Raw genomic sequence first — 20,031 nt, 5'->3', positions numbered from 1 at the left:
AATATCTTTAGGAATTTTGGAGATCTCTAAGAGATTGCATGACAGCAAATCTTCAATTTTGACAACACAGTGTGACTCTCCTTTATTACTCTTCTAATCTGGACATTTCAAATGTATGTCCCAGAAATGGCCATATCTGAGTTGGATTAGGATGAGTGACATGTTCAGATAGGAAAAATAGGAAACTCCTAAGTTCTGTGTGCATTAAGGTAGTTGAGACTTTGTTTATTTTGTAAATAAATGACTCCATTGTGTGTACTAACTGCTAGCTGATATGTGTTAGCAGTTAGAAGTTTACTGGTATTTCATTTGACATTGTGTGAGACTCTATCCTTCCTTGTGCCTGGCAATCTGAAGTTTGAGTTAAAGCCTGCCACAGCACTAACAGACAGAGAAACATGAGAGTTTCCTGAGTTCTCATCTATCTTAACGCCCTGTAATCCTATAAAAAAATGTTGTTTTCCTTTAGAACATTTTATTATCCACTGCTGCCTGTTCATGCAACAAAGCCCCAAATAGTGCTTCAGGATGTCCTTTAACAGAATTATTTTTTATGGTCGAAAAGACTTAAAATATCCCTTGAAGCTGTATTGCACTTTACTAGATACCTAATTGGTTTTTAGAAGATTAAATTACTTGTATAGTTTTTTGCAGTGGGATTGTTAGATAATTTTGTCAGTATAAACTGGGATGTTTAATCAACTGGATTGTTTACTTTTGTTTTAAAAAACCAAAACAATCTAAAATTTAAAAAATATTTTGCAGTTTCTGAATATCAGAGGGTAGCAAACGCTTTGTAAAATTATAGAACAGTTTGGGTAGGAAAGGACCTCAAGGATCATTCAGTTCCATTCCTTCCATGGGCAGGAGCAACTTCCAGGAGACCAGGTTGCTCCATCCAACCTGGCCTGGAACACTTCCTGAGACACAGCATTCATATATTCTCCAGGCAGCCTCTCCCAGTGTCTCACCATCCTCACAGTAAAGAATTTCTTTCTAATATCTAATCTAAATCTCTCCTCTTTTAGTTTGAAGCCATATCCTCTTATCCTATCACTTCATGCTACAATATGCAATTAGGCTTTAGGATTACATGATATGCAGTTAGGGGAATGTTATGTAGTCAGAAATTCCTTCTTAAAATTTCTTCTATATACATATGTATGTATTTCATGTGTGCAGTTGTGTGCCAAAATCCTTTTTAGGATCTTATGGTAAAATATGAATTGTAATTGTGAAAGCCAAACTTGTGACTCCTGATGCTGATATTTGCCTATGTGAGACCCATGTAGACTTGTCACCAGCATATATGCATCCTTATACAATTTAGCTCAGTCTTAAAGGACTTCCCAAGCCTGTCTAGAATTTTAACTATTTATTTGCATTTATTGCAGAAAATAGTGTGTGCTTTAATGGCCTAGTGTTAATGCCAGACCAATTTTATTATGAAAATTCACCTAATAGTATTGTGGAGGAATTAAGAGGATTTAGTTGAATCTTCATTTAAAACTGTAGTTTAGACATTTTCAGCATGAAAAAAATCTAGTTATTTTAAATCTCCGAAATAGGCTTCAAATTGAGCCAAAGTGCTTTTGGTCCCTTAGTGACTCCATACATGATCTGCACAAGTGTTTGTGAGGACAATAATATGGCAAAGGGAAATGGATGCTAATAAATCAATTGTCACTGTCAGCTCACTGTTTAATGTTCTCTAGAATACATAAGATTTATCACTGAGGAATTGTAGAATAATGGTGGTATATGGAAACAAAGTCCACCAGGGAGATGTACTACATCATTCGGATTTAGCACTGCCATCTGCTTAATGGCATTGAGATGACTACAGAGGTACTTATGATCAACCATTCATAGCAGTGACAGATGCTGCAGAGAGTTAACATGCCAGGGAACGGCGTTTGGTGCTGAAATCCAGATTATGTAGCAAGGTTGCTGAGAAAGGGGGCTGGGTTTGTTACCTCTCCAGTAGCATTAGAGGCTTTACTGTCTGCTTTTAGGTTTACTATCGAGAGAATGGCTAACACAGTTACTGTAGTGCAAAAAAGAATGTAGGCAAACCCCATCTGTCTGCTTCACACACTCAGAAGTTTCAAAGAACTTCTTTAGGCTTGTCTGCTAGCATTTAAAATGGGATACTTTTCCTAGGGAAAAAAAAAAGGTTTTTCTAGATTTATTTTTCAGCCTACAGCAGAGATTGAAGCCTAAACTATAAGAGGAACACTTTGTGTAGCTGTATGCCAGTGTCTGGTGAGGAACAAGAATGAGTCATTTATGTAGTCATTTTGTGTTTAATTATAATTCATAATTTTAGAAGTATTTTAGATCTTCAGTCAAAGCAATCTCACCTTCACTCAGTTGCAGAATTTAATCTAAACGCATGCAGAAAAATGGAAAAATTAGGACTTGGAGAAATTGCTGGATTTGCTGGCAGTTTTCTGCATTGTACTGTGGTTTCCACATTTACCTAATAGTGCTGTAGATTTCTCTTGGCAACAACCATTCTACCACTGGCTTAAATTGTGTTTCTCAACTGCTCTTTGTGAATATCTAACTATAATTACTGTCACTTCCAATCATACCAAAATGCGATAAATTCAAATCCCTGCTAGTTACTTGTGAGCCTTGGAGACACACAGTTAACCTAATCTAAGCTGAGGGAATTGGGAAGTTCTCTTTAGTACACCTAAGTTTATTCAGTGCCACTAAATCATTCTGTGCTTATTGTTGATGTTATGTTGAAAGTAAGAATTTCCATGCTGCAACTTTGTTAGATCATTTACTTAAATGCATAAAAACATAACTGTCCCTCTGGTAAGTCCTATTCATGTTAAAAACATGGTATTATGGATTATATAATTGTTCAGCTTGGAAAAGACCTCCAAGATGAGATAAAATTGTTAACCCAGAACCCCCATGTTCACCACCAAACCACATCCCCAAGTGCCACATCCACACTTCTTTTAAGATTTTCACTGTTTCCTGGCCAGCCTGTTTCTGTGCCTGACCACCCTTTCAGTGAAGGAATTTTTCCCAATATCCAGTGCTTCTCACATGGCAGAAGTGACCTTGACATCACAACCTCCTTTCAGGTAGTTGTAGGGAGTGATAAAGTTCCCCCAGAGCCTCCTTTATCATCCATTACCTTTTTTACCATTTATTTCAAAAGTGACTGATTCAAGACAGAAAATTTATTTCTAATAGGGAAGACTATACACAAAAGCCCTTTGGTGTAAAAGGTTTGAGGAATTTTGTTTGGTAGCTTGTGGTAGTTACCTAACAACGGAGAAACTGGATTTGTGTTGAAAAGGACTTAGAAAAAAGGACTTAGAAAAACACCTTGAAATCCAGCCCATTTTCCAAGTGCCCATTGTTCAACTGATGCCTGAAGAATACAACTAAATTGGTGTGCTAAAATCCTTCAAATCTCAAAGTACTGCTTTTTATGTTATACCAGAGGCACTTCAGTTATAAGAGAAGCTGATCTTAGTATGTTCCTCTTGGAAATACCCTCCTCATTTCCCACTAGAGCTTAAATTTTCAGGTGTTTTCTGAAACTATGCTTAGTAGTCACACAAAAGATGATGACATTCCTGTTTAATAGGAGGATTTTCATGAAGAGCTGAGCATATGGATGTGAAATTGGCTTATGGAGATGTTGCTATTGGTATTTGAAAGTTAATTGCTAACAGTTTGTTTGTGATGCTCAGTGTTTTAAATTTACATTGTTGAGTTTGTCAGCAATCATGCATTTCCAGGATGTATAAATATGCATTATATGCAAACGAGTGTCTGTTACTGTAGTTTTCCAAGATGTAATTCTCTCCATTTTAATGCTTGTAGCTGTTTGTATTTCATGCTTTGACTTAAAAATCAAATCAGTCTGCAGGAGTTTGATTTCTTGGGATCGTGCAAAGGGTTGGCATTTTGTGTTGCTGTTGTTTATGAACACCTGGTATGTACCAGAGTGTACTGGTGGTTATAATTCTGCAAAATAAAGCCTTAAAGCATTAGCATAAATAAGCTAATGTAGGTTTTGAATGAAAATCCTGGCATGTAGTTTCCTGCTTAATTTTTGTGCTTGTATTATTGAAAAAGATTATTTACTGCAGTTTTTCAGATCTAATTTTTCAGGTTTAGATAGCTGCTTTCCTTTTAATTACACGTTGAGATGTGACAAGGTAAAGCATACAGAAGTGCCTCAGTAGCATAGATACTTTTAATTGTGAATTTAGTGTATTTTAATTTTTTAATTGATTTACAGAAATCTGGTTTGAAATGTCAGTAAAAAGGAATAAGATTAAGATGATTCAGCTGTAGTGGTGGAAAAAACACAAACGTATCTCATGGTGCACTCATAAAACTGGAAAAGGTTTTTTGAATCCTCATGGTGATGTTGGTAGATGGCTTCACTAAAAATTAACGTTTTAAAAACGTTAGGATTACTCTTGATCTGTGCCAATTGTAGTCAATAAAATTGTTTTTCTTCATGGTTTTGCTATTAAATTTAACTGTGTCTGTGCCTTCATATTTAGAAAACAAGTAAAAATGCATTTGAAAATAAATTTAGAAAACAGCTAGAGAAAACTAATATGCAGGTGTTCCAGTAGTACAAAAAGTATTAACATCAAATTATAAGTATTGAGAAATCAAGAAAAGTCATTAGTTCATAAAAATTGTATTAATTTTGCATGATTGGTTTAATATTACTTAGGTGATTTTACAGCATCTTAATCTGGGTGGTTAAATTCCACAATACAATTAAAGAGGATTAGTAGTTGGTAGGATTTCGATTTTTTTTTTTCCTTGACTGATTACACAAGTGAAAACATGAGGAAGGGAGAGGTCAAAGTGTATCTTCCAAGTCCAATGTAGGGAAAAAAAAAAATCAGTAATGGGGAATATTTTTTAAGCATGAAGTGCTGTATTTTACCTGTTAGTGTGACTTGTGGAATCAGTCACAGTTTAAAAAATCTTAATTATATGATGGCTTCAAATTAATTACAGTTTGTTTTAAAAATAAGGTTCTGTATGCTTGAAGGATGGAGGTAACAAAGAGAAAGGGAGAATATCCAGTTGCCAGGCATCAGCAGGATGCTATAGAAATGGTGCTGGGTATATGGGCTTTGGAGACAGAACACAGATAATCAATCTTGCAAATTAAAGTTATTCATCTAGGAAGGACTTCTCAAACATCTCACTTTATAATTAACTTTCCAGCAGTTTGATTAAGAGATACAAAGAAAAAGGAAAGAGACTACATAATCTCTCCAGACTAGAGAAAGGACATCTTAAATTTACGTTTGCAGAGTAGAGAATGACATGTAGAAATATATATTTATATATATAGAGAGAGGAAAGGCATTTTGTTTCCTCTGGTGTGGGGTGAAGAAGGAACTTTACTGGAAGTGCACAGTTGGAAGCCAGTGCCTATTAGCTGACTGAGAAATTGGGCTGCATCAGCTCAGAACATATTTTTGTCACAGAATATGTTTTGTAGTTGAAGATTTGACACTGTTTTGCTGGGTGACAGTCAACACACTTTGGCTGCTTACTAGCAGTAATTGCAGTTGCAGTTTTCTGAGTACCCTGTTGCATTCAGTTTGCTTTTCAAGGAAGGAAAAATACTGCTTCTTTCTGTTGATAAGGAAATACCTACTTAATTGGACAACTTAAAAACTGGGAGATGGCTGCAGGAAAACTTTATACTGGTCTTAATTGTTTGTCCTTGTATTTGATTTCAGTAGAAACATCGAGGGCTGTAAATCATGCTCTTAAGCACAATTTTGATATAGTTCAAGTATAGGTGGTGGAAAATAATGTATTAGTAACCATCATAACCACATTTATCTTGGTGGAATTGTATCGTGAGTTCTGTATATAAAGCACCTGAAACATGTGTGTGGATAGAAGTAGTGGAGCTCACATGAGGCCAGGAAATGAGTCTTTGCATTTAAATGGATTGAATTGTCCTTAGGAGGAAGAGTCCTACCTTACTGTACTTGGAGAGGCAAGGTTTGGACCCTGCTGCTGGTGTAAAGGATGTTAGGGAAGTACTGGAAAGATCTTGATAATGGTAAAGCTTAGGATTATGCAGCCCTAGTTTGATCTTTGATCAAATGTATTCCTTGATGACACTTTCATTATTTTTAAGTTATATAAAACCAGGATGGAATACCTTTTCTCTCAAATGTTCTTCAATTTCAACTGGTAAGGCCCCAAATTTTTAGAAATGTGTTGAAAGTTTGTTCCTCCAGTAAATTAGAAAGATAAGACAGTGTGATGTATATTTTCTGGAGCAGTATTTGTGATGATGGAATGGTGACAAACCACCTGTGCACTTTTTGAGGACAGTGTGTTAGAGGCAGTGTTGTCTTGTACTCCATTCTGTGAAAAGTGACATAGTTTTGGATCTCTGACAACAACATATGCAGAACTTGGCAGATAATCAAGAATTAGCTGGAATAATATCCCAGATCTTTCCATTATTTCAGTGAATAGTCTGAGGATTTTTTGACTGCTATCTCTCAGAATTATCACTGTTCTCTACTGCTTCCACAGCCCAGAGTAATCTTGTCTGTTTGGAGAGAGAGGGAAGAAAACATCTTTTTCTGATGTTAATGTTGTTTCATGTCTTTTTTCTCCATTTAGCAGCTGGAATATGATTAGTACACACCTGGATAGTTAAAGACTTCAAGTTTAGCTTCCTCTGGTAGCAGTTCACAACCTGCTTTGCAAAGCAGATAGGCAAGGTGTGGGGTGTCTGAGGCTTGGTTCTTACCAATTCAACCAAAATGCTGAGTTTATGCAACCTGAATTTATAGCTTTTCTGCTGGTACTAAATGTATTGAGTTTTTGACATTCATATGGTTAGCATTTCTCATGTTCAGGGATGTATTGTTGCTGTGTCCTATTCATAGTCACAAGGTAAAGCTGTAGCTCCTGCTGCTGCTGTTCCTGAGAAACCTTATTTGCACCATGTGCTTCAGTTACCTCTTTTAATTGCCATTTTCCTTTCCTCTTTTGAGAGATAGCTTATGAGAATGTAGTAGGGAAAGACTAATTGAGTTGAGACGGCAATAACTGGACATTTCAGATGGTAAAACTGCTCTAGGCAACCGTGTAGAGTTCTGCTAGAAGTATCTAGATAGGTCTGTGCTTGGTAGAAAGTACCAGAATGCACATTCCTCTGAGGATGTTTCACTATTCAGAAGTGAAATTTTTCATTTCTGCCATAAAAAGTAATTTCTAAATAGTGATAGCTAAGGGGATCCTTGAGAGGGCACTCTGGTCACCTTTTAGGATTACTGGTAATAAATCTGCTGTTTGTATGATCTATTTGAGAGTATAATAGGCTATAATTCAAGAAATATTGTGCAGTTTTTCTGTATTTTATAAAATGCTCACATAGGGGTCTCAGTTGTTGTCTGAGTTCATTATCTGTTTGACAGACAGAAACTGAGCTGCAGGGATAAAAGTATGTACTAAAGAAATCTCTACTAAGTAGCAGCAGAACTGGGTATTAACTAAAAATTTATCTGCAAGGTGCAAGAAAATATGTGTGTCTCCCCTTCAAACTTGGGATTTCTGCTGTCCTGCTGTAAGCTGGGTTCCAGAATAGGGTGTTCTAGTGGTCCACAGAAGCAGCTACTCAGTGTTTGAGACATGATGGAGATGTGAGAAGCTTCACTGCAGTGGTTGTTGTCTTGGTCATTCTTCCTGTTTGCTGTTGACAGATGCTTTTTGTTATCAGAAGTAGCTGAGCATGAAGATCTGACAGGAATGATGGAAAGATGCTTATGCTTATGGAAGAGTTCTCTTCAGATGTGATCATATCAGTCAGGGTTTATCATTATAGAACTGTGGCTACAGAGATCCTCATTTGCTTTTTCTGTTTAGTTGTTCTGTTCAACTCTGGGTGGAAGCACAAACAAAGGATGGTGTTTGTTGGAGCTTCCCTTGGCACAAAAGGAAACCTTGGTGTTTGCAAGGGCTTTACTGTCACTTTCTGAAACTGCCCTGGTTTCTGCCTAAAGGGATCAGAATTACTTGTGATACTCGTGTGAAAAAGAAAAAGCCAAGATTTTGGTCAGTTTGTCCCTAATAAGCATTACTGGAAGCTGAACTGTTGGCCAAGGCTGTTTTTCATAAGAAGCCAAAGTAAGTTTCAGATCATTCAGTGCTTATAGCAGGCCTGTCAGTGCTTAAGTCTGGGATTTTCCAGTAAACTAGAAGCTTTCAGTCAGAGACCTTTTAATCTTCCCTTTTGCAAACAGGCTCCCTGCCACACTTCTTCTGTTCCAAACACAGAAATGTCATAATGGCCATTCTAAAAGATGTCTGTATCAAATATAAAGAGCTGTGGCAATCACATGAATTAAGTACAATATATTTTTACTACCTTTGTGCATTTTTGGAAGTACACTTGGACTGTGTGTGGTTGATCTGCCTGTTTTAGGATTGTCCCAAAAATAGCTTAGTGACCTCTTCTGATATGGAATCACAGGATCATTAAGTCTGGGAAAGACCTCCCAAGACAAGTCCAATCTTTGACCAAACACCACCAAATCAGTTAAACCACAGCCCTCAGCACCACATGCAGACATTTCTTGAACACTTCCAGGGATGGTGGTTCTACCAATGAGAGTTGGGTTGAAGCTACTCTTCTGTTGATTCCTGTCCTATGTGAATATTCCAGTATCTCTAGGTAGATTAACCTAATAGTTAATAAAGTATAAAAAGTAAAGTTCCTTAAGACTTCACAGTCATGTCAGGAGCTGTTACTCCTATTTGTTTTTTATAAACATTTGTTCTATTATGGTTCATCAAGATATTCTCAGAAACAAATCAGCTTAGTAGAAAAGCCTGAGAAATTGAGGTCATTTTTCATAGGGCCTTTGAAGGCTTATGTTGAATACCTCTAAATTAAAGTATTTTAAGATACTTCTGTAGTGATTCTAGAGAAATTGCAGGAAGCTTCCCAGTCCTCTAGTTTAAATAAAGCCTTAGAGAAGCATTTCTGCTTCATCAGTGCTGCTGTGCTAAAATCAGAGCTTGCTCCTGTCTGAAGCTTTTTTCTCTTAACACAGAAAAGAGGTTCTTCCCCTGGCCTCACACTATTCAAGCCTCATTTCACACTTCCTCTGAACATGGTAGGATTACTGCCCAGCCCTCAGGAATTAAAAGCAACATACTTAAATTTATTGTTGTTTTTTAATCCTTCCATAGCATTAAGTATTTTTAAGTTTTTATGCTGACATGGAAAATCAAAGCAATTTTTCTTTGCCGTCTCTGTCTTCTCTCTTGTCAACCCACAGCCATTATGCTGGAATGGGAATACAAAAGAAGTTAAAAAGAGGGGATATAAGCAAAAGGTGTGTGTGTACAAAAGATCTGAATCACAGCTGATACTCCAGTGTTAATTGCTGTAGGAACATGCTTGACAACTCAGCCGGCTATAGCATGTAATCCAATTATTTATCTAAAAAAGCAGATGCATAGGGAATGAGGAAAAATAAAGTGATTTCATGAAGACAATTCATATTGCAAAACAAAAGCACTCCAAGCAGAGTCCACATCTAATCTTGTTGGGTTAAAAAGGGAATAATCTATGTCATGTTTTCTCCTTTTTTTGTGAAAGGAGTGAGTCACATGAGATAAAAAAGAAAATTAACTGTTAGAGGATTTTTTTTTTCCTTTCTATGAGACAAAATAAAAGGAAGAGAAGCAACATGAGCTATCTGGTTAGTGGAAGGTGTTGCTGCCCATGGAATTAGGTGATGTTTATGGTCCCTTCCAACCCAAGCCTTTCTGTGATTCTATAAAAAGGCTTCCTTTCCTTGCAGAATAAGTCCATTAAAGGAAATAAAAAGTTTGATAGTCTTTAGTCATACTGATACGATGTCAGAGAATTTATATATAAAAGATTCTAAATCTAAAGGATGATTTTAAAGCAAAAATGTATATTATATCTTTCTTCACAGGAAGAATTATTCAATATAGATACTTAAGTCTTTGCAGCAGAAATTACCTCAATTATCTCAGTTAATGAGTTAAAATGTACAGTTTAGAAGTTTAGTATTGCTGAAGGGTGCTTTGAATAAGTTTGCTTTTTGCAGGCAGTTGCTTTGAAACAAAATAAAATTCTGTAAACTGTGGGTTCATATACAGTGCTAGAATTTTTTGTGATTCTAAAACTCAAACCCACTAGCAGTGGTCTTGGTTGTGAACACCACAGAATAGTCACACTCTAACAAATTAAACAAAAAAATATCTTTTAAGTATTTGGGGTCTTTTTCACCCAGACCTCCTTACACAACCATCTGTACCTTTTCTTTGGGTCTTGAGGTTTTCTCATCAGAAGCTTTGGATTTGTTTAACACAGAGTTGTCTGGAGAATGTTGGCATTATTCATAGAATATGAATGAAGTAGAGCAGGGAGTACTGAATTACACTGGACAAGTTTATGTCTCATTGTACCTTGTACTTTCCAGACAGGTTATTAGTTTTGAAGGGTTTGTCTGTTAATAAAGATGAGTTGTGATGTACTTTCAGTATAAGTGAAAGGTTCCTTCCTTTCTGATATTTGTTTTGCAGTTTGTGTGCTGTAAAATGAGTAATTTCTTTGTTTAATAGTTGTATTAGTTCTATGAAATGAGACCCCACAAAGTCATTCTGACAGAATTGACAGATACAGAGATGGAGCTCAGCTGCTTTAGACTTCCAAACTCGATCACAGTCCTAAAATAAATAAGTTCTCTGTGGAAGGGTAGTGAATGTCAGTTTTCAGTTCATTGTCAGAATAAAGACTTTTATTACTGGCTGCTGCAGGGAGAAAATAACTTCTTATTCAAACTTTGGCCTTATTCTGGGGTCCTCATCGCCTGAGAAACAATTGAGAAAAGGTTTTGTAGAGATAATTCTTTCTGAGTCTTCAAAGTGCAGTTGGTTAATTTTTTTTTTTTAGTAAGCATTATCCCAGCAATAAAATATACTCATCCAGCATTTTTAGGTAAGCATTTGCACATGCCAAAACTGAATTTTTTTCTGGCCTGGTTATTTTGAGGGGTTTAAAACTTTTAGTTTAAAAAGACAAACAAACTAAAGCAGAACTCAAGCACAGCGAAGTCTTTTGTCAGTTCAGAAGTAATTGTGATGTGTTGTTTGTTTTATATAAATGCTTTACCTGCTAATTCATGTTAAGGCTATAAATTGTTTATTTTCACTCTGGTGTTTATTTTGTTAGCAATCAATCTAATGTTAGGAACATTTTGTCAATATCAGTAATTACTTGCTAGTGATCATATATTAGTGATTTCCTTCTCACTCAGGAGGTGATTCTATGAAAAGGTCTTTCCTTGCAGAATCAATCCATAAAGGAAAATAAAAAGTTTGAGTGCTAATCTGGTAGCATCATTTCATAGAGTATTTTCCAAATACTGTCAGCCCTGAGGCTGGCTGTGGTTAGTAAGAAAAGGAAAATAAATATTTAGGCATTTGCTTTTCACATTCTACAAACTTTTACTGTAGTAAAAGACTAAACATACCTAGACTTGAATGAAATACGAAAGCATAATAGAATGATGTGTAATAAGGGTTGTTCTTCTGTTTCCATTCAGGGGTCTTAATACAAATATAAAAATCATTATGAAATGGAGGACTGTTTCAGGCCATGAATATGTAATTCATCCACTCTTGAAAAAATCCTAAACGAAATTAAATATAGTTTTTAATTAATAAACAAGCAGGACCTCAGTTATCACTGTCACATGGATACTTACCTTTCTTAGGGCATGTCCTATATCCTGCAAGCTTTCTTTTCAGAGGTAGAATGTGTAATAAGTATTTCTTCTCATGTTTTCTTTCTCCTTCTCTCCGTGCCCCTCCTGCCCTGCAGTGGAGCAGATTACTACGACTATGGCCACGGACTGAGTGAAGACACCTACGACTCCTACGGTGAGTGGCTTTGTGAGCTCAGTCACTGCAGCAGCAGACTCTTGAAAGGAAAAAAAACCACAAAACTTAATGAAAGGAAAATTTCTGTGAGACAAGGCTTAGTCCTGCAGCAGGTAGTGGCTTCTCAGGGATTCCTGAGCTCTCACAGAGCTCCTCTGGTACTTATTGAGAAAAATGCCTTCTGTGGTCTGTTAGCAGTCATGGGAAACTAAAACCAAAGAAGCAGAGGAAATGAAACTTAAATCATGATGCATGCAGCCTTTTCATATCACATTCAATGAGATTTATGGAAAAAAAATGGGGATGGAGGACCTATTTCCAGGAACTTCTGACTGCCAAAAGCAAATGCTTCTGGTGTGGCACAGCTTGCATTGAGACTTGGTAGAAGGTAGGTATCTGCTGAAGCTTGCACCTGAATTGGGGCCTAATTGAGTGTGTTTTAGCCTTGTATGGTCCTTTTGTTTTAGTTCATTTCCATGCATCAGTCTTGGGAAGTCAAGCAGAGAGTCATTATGTAAAGGTTAGGGAAGTACTTTAGGTAGCTAACAGACATGAGGGCAGTGGGTTACTCTGTATAGAGACAAAACAATGAGTAATGAAGCAAAAAACATATGCCAGTTGTAAAAATCACTTTTTTCTTTTTTATAATATAGAAGTGTGGTGGTGACAGGTTTAATTAAAGAAGTCTGTTACGGGTTAGAAGCATAAAGCATTTTAAAAGGCACCTTTCCTTAAGGGATAAATGTTAAGTCTCTGGCTAGAGATCAGAGAAATAAAATCTAGGTCTCTCAAATCTCAAACATTTGAGGGTTGTTAGTAACCTGTGTAAAAGTTGTGATTCTGAGTAATGAATGCTTCAATGACCACTTGAAATTTTCTGAGGTCTATTTCTGTAACTCCATGTGGAAGTGTTTCCTGCTTGAAACTGAAATGACCTTATCTGAGTTGTGATAAATGCACCTAATGCAGTAGTTTGCCCAGTGTATCTGCTTAAACTAATTATTTTGCTTAAGGAGAAAGACAGTTCATCAAAAGAAGAGGTCACTTGAAATTCCTCTGTCCCTCAGCACTTTCAGTTGGTGTTGATAGATATATAACTTAAATCATTATTTCAGCATTAAAATAAACTGTTTTCCATTATATACCTGATATTTCTAAGACTATTTCATTAATGTAAAATTGATGGGGGAAAAAAAAGTATGAAACTGCTTAATGTAGATAGAATGATGGGGGAGAGCTATTGATTGCAGTATTTAAGGTTGAAAATATGGATTTTTCATTGCTTTTGCATTTAAAATTGGTTTTCTATTTATCAAAACACTGCCACTTAGAATATTAAGTGATACATTTATTCAAGTTGAGAGAAAGACTATAAATACCTTGAAGAATGACTATGGGTTGCAGCCACTGTAGTTTTTGCACATATAAGTAGTTGCACACTTAATTTCTTAAGTATATCCCTTAAAAGCAGAGTTAGAGAAGAATAACCATCTTCACTGTGTGTAAAGAACATTATATGCCTCAAAATAAGTAACACTGCCTAGTGAGCAGGTAGTTGTCTAGTGCTGCCAGGAGGAAATTCAGATTTGCAGGATGTATCTGAACTTCCCTTCTGAGAAATTCATCATGTGACAACCCAGAGGATGTAGGAAGAATTTCAGTATTTTTAGGATTTGGAGCTCTGAACATTACCAAAATGAAAACTGAGAAACTTTAAGGTAACTCTTTGCACTTCTGATTTGATGAACTGTTTGAAAAAGAGCAAGTATTCCCCTTAAACTGTAACTACTACTTCTCTTTTCATTTAAACAGTTCTTGCAGGAGTGTTTAAAATATTTTTAATTCCTACCCCTCAGTCAGCTGCCCATAGATTTAGGTCCTTTTTTTAATGTAAATCTTGCTTTCTGTGTGATGAAGAAGCACAAGAAGTTGTTACCAGATGCTCGTGAAAATCGCCTGAGGTGAAGGTTTAATTCTTTCAGCCTTACACTGAATTTGAACTTGTTCCTTTTACCTCCTAGGCCAATGTCCTGACCACCTGGGTATGATTTATAGCCTGGACCCTGCAGGCAGCCACCTACCACCTACATTATTAAAAAGCAGTTAGGATGAGGCTTCTGCGAAGGGATTGTGAAACTGAGCCCTTGACATATGGGATCCTTGTCATCTAATTTCAGATATCTCATGTCAGAGCAAGTTACCTCAGCATTCAAAAGTGCAGAGGTTCTTTGAGTTGTTTGGTTTTTTTGGGTTTTTTTTTTAATGGACTAGAAAGACAAAGTGATGTCTACGTTTTATTCTACTATATATTTGGATTCTGCCTTTAGTTTCTGGATTGCATTGGGTCACTGGAGCACCTGTCTGTTTAGGGCAGGGCAGTTCTGCAAAAATAAGTATGGAAGCACACAGACTGTTTTAAGGTGTGTTTACTTTGGGGGATTTTTTTTTGGTGCTGCTTTTTTATGTTTTCTCTGGCAGATGTGACATGATACTCTCATTTGTTTACATCATTAAACTGTACCTAAGTACTTCTTCCTTATACTCTGCATTTAGTCCTGTGTTTTCCCTTTTTCAACTGCTTGGCATAGAAGGTCTGACTCTCATCTAAGATAATTTTTTCTACTTTTTAAAAATACTTATTTCCATTAAAAGGTGGTAGAATTATGAATCATTAAATATAGCACAATCTTTTTTACAAGCTTGTTTTATAGCCAGAATTCAAATAACCAATGATCCTTGTGCTTTTAATATATTTTTTTTAATAATGTGCCATCCTATTTCTTGCATTTCAGAGGAGGTGTATGTTTGCATATTATTATTTACATGTTTTCTTTAGAATGTTAAAAGCCTCAGGTGTTTGTAGTGATACTCAAGGCTTGGTTTGCATGTTTGAATTAGGCCTAAATTGGCACTGATGCAGAGAAACTTATTTCTGAGGGCAGCTTGTTTCCTTATGCATATTTCATACCTTCCAGTCATTTCATCCCATTGCAATTATTGGTGTGCCTGCTATGGGAGCTGACATTTCTGTGCATTTGCAACAAGCAGGTCCAGCTGAATTTCCGCAGCCGTAAATATTTTTGCCATTAGCCTGTCATGTTCCCTGCTCCTGTGTGCTGAGAAATCACTGTGGGATAGCTCAGATAGATGTGCTGTTCCCAGATTTTTTGTTTCAAGTGTTAGACTTGTACACCTTGGTTTCTGTTAACAGGATGTGGCTGTTTGGTTCACAGATAAGAAAAATTACATTCAGCATCTGAGAATGTTGGAGGGGCTCTGACCATATTTTCTTTCCTTGTAGGGCAAGAAGAATGGACCAACTCACGACACAAGACACCTTCTGCAAGGACAACAAAAGGAGTCTACAGAGACCAGCCATATGCCAGATACTGATTGTACTGTCTGATGTTGTGAAATATCCAATCTCCACCAGTCCTGTATACTGTTCAAAGTAATTTTTTCTATGAACAATCCCTTTTTATTAACTCAAAGTGCATAAAAAATCTGAATGGATGGACTGAACTTAAAACATTTTGTTGAAAGAACAACCTGGACAGAAAGATATGTAAAACAAGGAACTTTGTTATTTCCAAACTGTGTTTGAAAAAATAGGTGATCAAAAAAATAACCTTTGATTAACTAGTGTTAAACAAAAAATAGGTTTACTAAATACGTTAGTCCATTCTTTTTAACATAAGCGTAACCTTTTATTTTAAAGGTTTTCAACAATTTAGTTTTTAGCTTTTATTTTCAGCCATTTGCTAGATTTTCTCTTTGCAAACATGCGTAAAAAGGGAAGCAAACTACAAATGCGAATAATGTGGTTTTTGTAACTCAAGTCTTGAAATGTTCTGTAGTGTTAAGCAAAGTTTTACCCTTGCTTGATACTAAATAAACTTTTGAAAGAAAATCAGTGTGTGTGAGATTAATTTTATGCTCTATCTTATAATAAAACTTCATAAATAGTAGTAAACAGGGAGAAATGTTTAACAGCGATCAGCATAAAAGGCTCATATTAAACATTGTGCAACTTCTTTTAAAACAAAATGGTTTAAACCTAAATGTATCTCTCTATATACTCACAGTAGATATAAATGCTGTTTAAAATATCCAGATGGTATGGATCTGCTTGAGTGCCACATTAAATCAAAATACTTTTGTTAAAAAATGGTTTAAAATAGCTAATGAATTTTCTGGAAAAAGATGTGACTAGTTTTCACCTTGTTGAGCATTTTTTCACTAGTGCAACTTTGGAATTTTTATGAGAATTTTGGTACGTTAATGACCACCTCGCTCCGTGCCGGAAGCAATAAACACAAAGCTTTTAAAGAATTTCTGACTTGACTAATTGAGGTCGCTTTCGTCAGAGGCAGAGGATGTGTAACCCTTAAAACGGTCTTCATTTGCAAAGGTAAATAAATCAAATAAGATTTTAATCTCACTTAAGTTATCTCAATATAACCAATAAAAACAGGGAGGCTACAACTTAGAAAGTTTCATTTTAGAATGTAGGAAAGACTTGTGAGGACACCTAAATTCTCATTTTAAAACGTTTAATTTGTATTAGTCATCTAAAAAGCCTTAGCTTAGCTAGTTAAATTTGGACAAACTATTCCCTATTAAACTACTGTAAAACCTCATAACCAATAGTTTGTAATATATTATTTTTCCATAAATTCTACTAGCTTAAACATTGCAAATGTTATCTAAAGCCTTTTTTTAAGCATTGTTTCTATTAATTATAGTTTGATTTACGTTGTTTTCTTTAGATTTTATTTGAAATGCTTTGAAATTTAGTAAAAACATCTTTTCTTTTCTCTCTCTCGTCAGGAAACTCACCTCCTTGGACAGCCAAGAGAACAAAAACCCTGATCTTCTGATACTTTGGTAGGTATCTTTACTCATCTGTGAAATTATTAGATAGATAATGGAACTTTTGATTGAGTCCTTAATTTTGCACAAAGCTTTAAGTTAGGTGTCACTGTCTGTGTCAATTCTGGTAGGGAAAGTAGTAAACTTTAATTAATCAGGACCTTGAGCTGTCTCAGTGTGTGGACGCTCCCCTGGCAGTTTATTGAAGGGTGTGCATAGCTTTGGCAATATCTCAAACAATTAAGTGTTTGATTGGACAGAGGAAGCTGAAGAAACTGAATGTAATTTGATGCTTTTAGTTTTCAAACAGGAATTTGAAACTCATGTTGTGAGCAAACACATCTAAAATATGAAAAATACATTCTGTGAACTGATTTTCAAATTCAAGCATTTCTGCACAAGTAGCAGACTGATTTTTGGCATTAATTGAAGGGAGAACAAATCCATTAAGAAACATTAGCTAAAGAGAAGCTGGCTCTACTGTTTCTGGTCAATTCAATATATAAAGTAAGACATAATTGAACTGATTTTATGCTCAGATAGTGTATATTTTAAATAAAACAGATTTTTTTTTTCTACTTGGAATAGTAATTCTTCCTGCTAACCTCATGATCTCAGTGCTTTTAGTTGACAAGGCTCAGATAAATAGAGCTCTGTACTGTGAAATATTGCATAAGTTGCACTGCCTCTGTGTACTGCAGTAAATTTAAGAGGCTGCTGTCACAGGCTAAAGGAACCCTTTGTACATAGAAAATGGCTTTAGAACTGTTTTGAGTGTTTTAAGGGCTTAAATCAAAGGACTCTGAGTAGGAGAGCTTGAAGAAGATTTCTCCCCTTTGGGGCTCAGAGGGCAGAGATTTAATAACAACTGCTAGAATTGCTGTGCCAAAACTGAATATATAAGTATCTTTTAAAAATATTTATAACAATTGGCACAATCTCTCTTTCTGGTCACATCTTAAATCACATAATATGATGAATTACCTAGGAAGTGCTCATCTGCAAACATCATGTATTATATTAAACAGACAGAATGAAACTTCAGGGGTTGAAACGAAAATACCTAGTGGCAAGGGTGGCTAGTAGATAAATAATTGAATCAGAAGTGGATTCAGTGTTCTGTGTTGTTTATCCAACTCTCTTTTATTTAGTGCCATATTTTCTTATTGCCTCCAGTATGGAGGATGAGCATGTGATCAGCATGTGTGATTTGTGCCACTTCTCTGCTACTGTGCCCTGAAGTCCTAGAGAAGCTTAAATTGTTTAAGGTTCCCTTTGGGGCAGAAAAATGTATCTCCCTGATAATAGAGGCTGGCTCTAAGTGCACCAGAGAATGATTACCATATGAATTAAGTCTTCCTTCTTCCAATGCTCTACATAGATACATCTTATTTCTCCTAAGAAAATGTATTTCCATGCCTCTTCAAAAAAAAAAGTATCAATTCTCATGTCCTGTGTGTGCACAGTAAATTACATCAGTTCAAACAAATTGTGTTGGATATTCTTCAAAACTATATTTTTGCAGTGCAAAACTTATCTTGGCATTTTGTCAAATAATATGCACTAGCATTGTTCTACTGTTACATTTCTCTTGTGGGTTTTTTTTGTTTGTTTGTTTTTGGGTTTTTTGGTTGTGGTTTTTTTTTTTTTGTTGATCAGTCTCTTAAATCCATTTGATTTTGAGCAGTGGGAAAAATAAGCTGGATGGAAAGGTCTCTACATGAAAGGAAACCAATGTAGAAGGCAGCCTTTCTTCCATTGTGACAGACTCAGAAGTGTGTTTTCATTCTAGTAGTTTTGCATTCTGACACATGACTGTTACTGGTGAAAAAAGTAATGTTAGTGGTCATAATTAGTCATATCAATTATTTATCTTTATTGACAATTTTTATAAAATTTCCACTGGATTTCAATGATAGCAGTTTCTGCAGTGCTTGCCTAGATCTCCATACATTTATTATGTGCATAATTGTCTGATTCCTCTACTTGCAATCTGCCAGGTTTCAGACAATTCATGCTCTCTAGTCTCAAGATATTAAATAATATCTTAAATATTATTTAAATCTTAAATAAAGTGTATTTTGCTCTTTTTCAGGAGCTTCTGCCATGTTAATTACGGACTGCTTAGAGCACTGTACTTACCCTGTGCTCAGACACTGACGAGACCGAGTCTGAAAATCCTGCTCAGCGTTTCTTGTATGAAAGCCTTAAAGTGTATAACAGCATACACTTTTTAAACCATTGTATATTGAAACTCTTAACTGTATAGTGATGCAACAATGTTTTATTTGGAGCTCAATAAAGAATTTCCATCTAAGTTCCTGTTACAAAGCAATAACGCAACCTCCTGTTCTTTAGTGACTCTTTTTAGCCTTATGCAGCAAGTGTAAGAGAGCGTGTGAGGTCTCATGACTTAAATGCTTTTGGAAATAGCTTGTCTAATGTATGAATGACATGGATAAGTTAAAATGAAGATTGGTGTTTTCTGCTGAAGCTTTTCTTAATAGCTAAGTGTAAACAAGTCTGCTCCAGACAAGACTCTTGGGTAGAAATAATGCTCCAACTTCCATTTCCTTCTAAAACTTGTATAACAAGATGTTTAATCCTTGTCAGTAATACTATGCTGCTTATTCTCTTTCACTTGGTGTTTGATGCATAGAAATGTTTTCTCTAATTCACAGTCACAGGTTTTCTAGCAGTAGAGTCTTGGATAAGGCTTTTACACCTTGATAAATCTTGTATCCAACAGTCATGTTTCCTCAGTGCTTTCTGTTTTATATTAATTGTGATTGTGATAATTTGTAACAGAAATAAAGTTCTGATAATTTATTTACTTGTGTTCTTTTTTGTAAATGCAAGCAGAGCATGTGTGCCCCATTCGTCAATTACTGTTCCATCAGATGCATTTTTCTTTGCTGAATCTCAATTTATTGCCAACAAAAGCATAATTTGGTTCTGTGTTGTTGCTGTTTTGAACATAAACAATACCAGTTGACAGTTTCACAACAAAATGCTGCCTCTTCAACAGTTTTTCATAACTTCTAATTCCATATACTGACTACTAAAAAATAGCTTTGAAGTTGTGGGGATGTGAATAAAAATAAGATTTCCTATTAACTGTGGCACCAATCAAATTATCGTAAGGCAATTTTCAATAGACTTAGAAAACTGACCATTAAAAAGCCTGTA

At 35.7% G+C, this 20,031-nt stretch overlaps 1 protein-coding gene across 3 annotated transcripts in view; it reads left to right on the top strand.

The window, feature by feature from the left end:
- Window positions 1-19,671, top strand: part of KHDRBS3 (KH RNA binding domain containing, signal transduction associated 3) — a 90,413-nt gene extending 70,742 nt beyond the window's left edge. For 2 of the 3 annotated variants that reach the window (XM_086878250.1, XM_086878260.1), the window contains 2 exons: window positions 11,912-11,970; window positions 15,272-15,880. In XM_086878250.1, coding sequence (XP_086734376.1) covers window positions 11,912-11,970; window positions 15,272-15,363 — 151 coding nt within the window. In that variant the 3' untranslated portion in view covers window positions 15,364-15,880. Of the gene's footprint in view, window positions 1-11,911; window positions 11,971-15,271; window positions 15,881-16,800; window positions 16,858-18,937 lie in introns of those variants that run through there. The other variant, XR_015283572.1, reaches the window with a different exon arrangement.
- The last annotated feature ends 360 nt before the right edge of the window (window positions 19,672-20,031 follow it).

This window comes from Cyanistes caeruleus, chromosome 1 (assembly GCF_971803275.1).
Source record: "Cyanistes caeruleus chromosome 1, bCyaCae1.hap1.1, whole genome shotgun sequence".
Taxonomy (NCBI): Eukaryota; Metazoa; Chordata; class Aves; order Passeriformes; family Paridae; genus Cyanistes; species Cyanistes caeruleus.
This window is presented reverse-complemented; position numbering and strand designations above follow the sequence as displayed.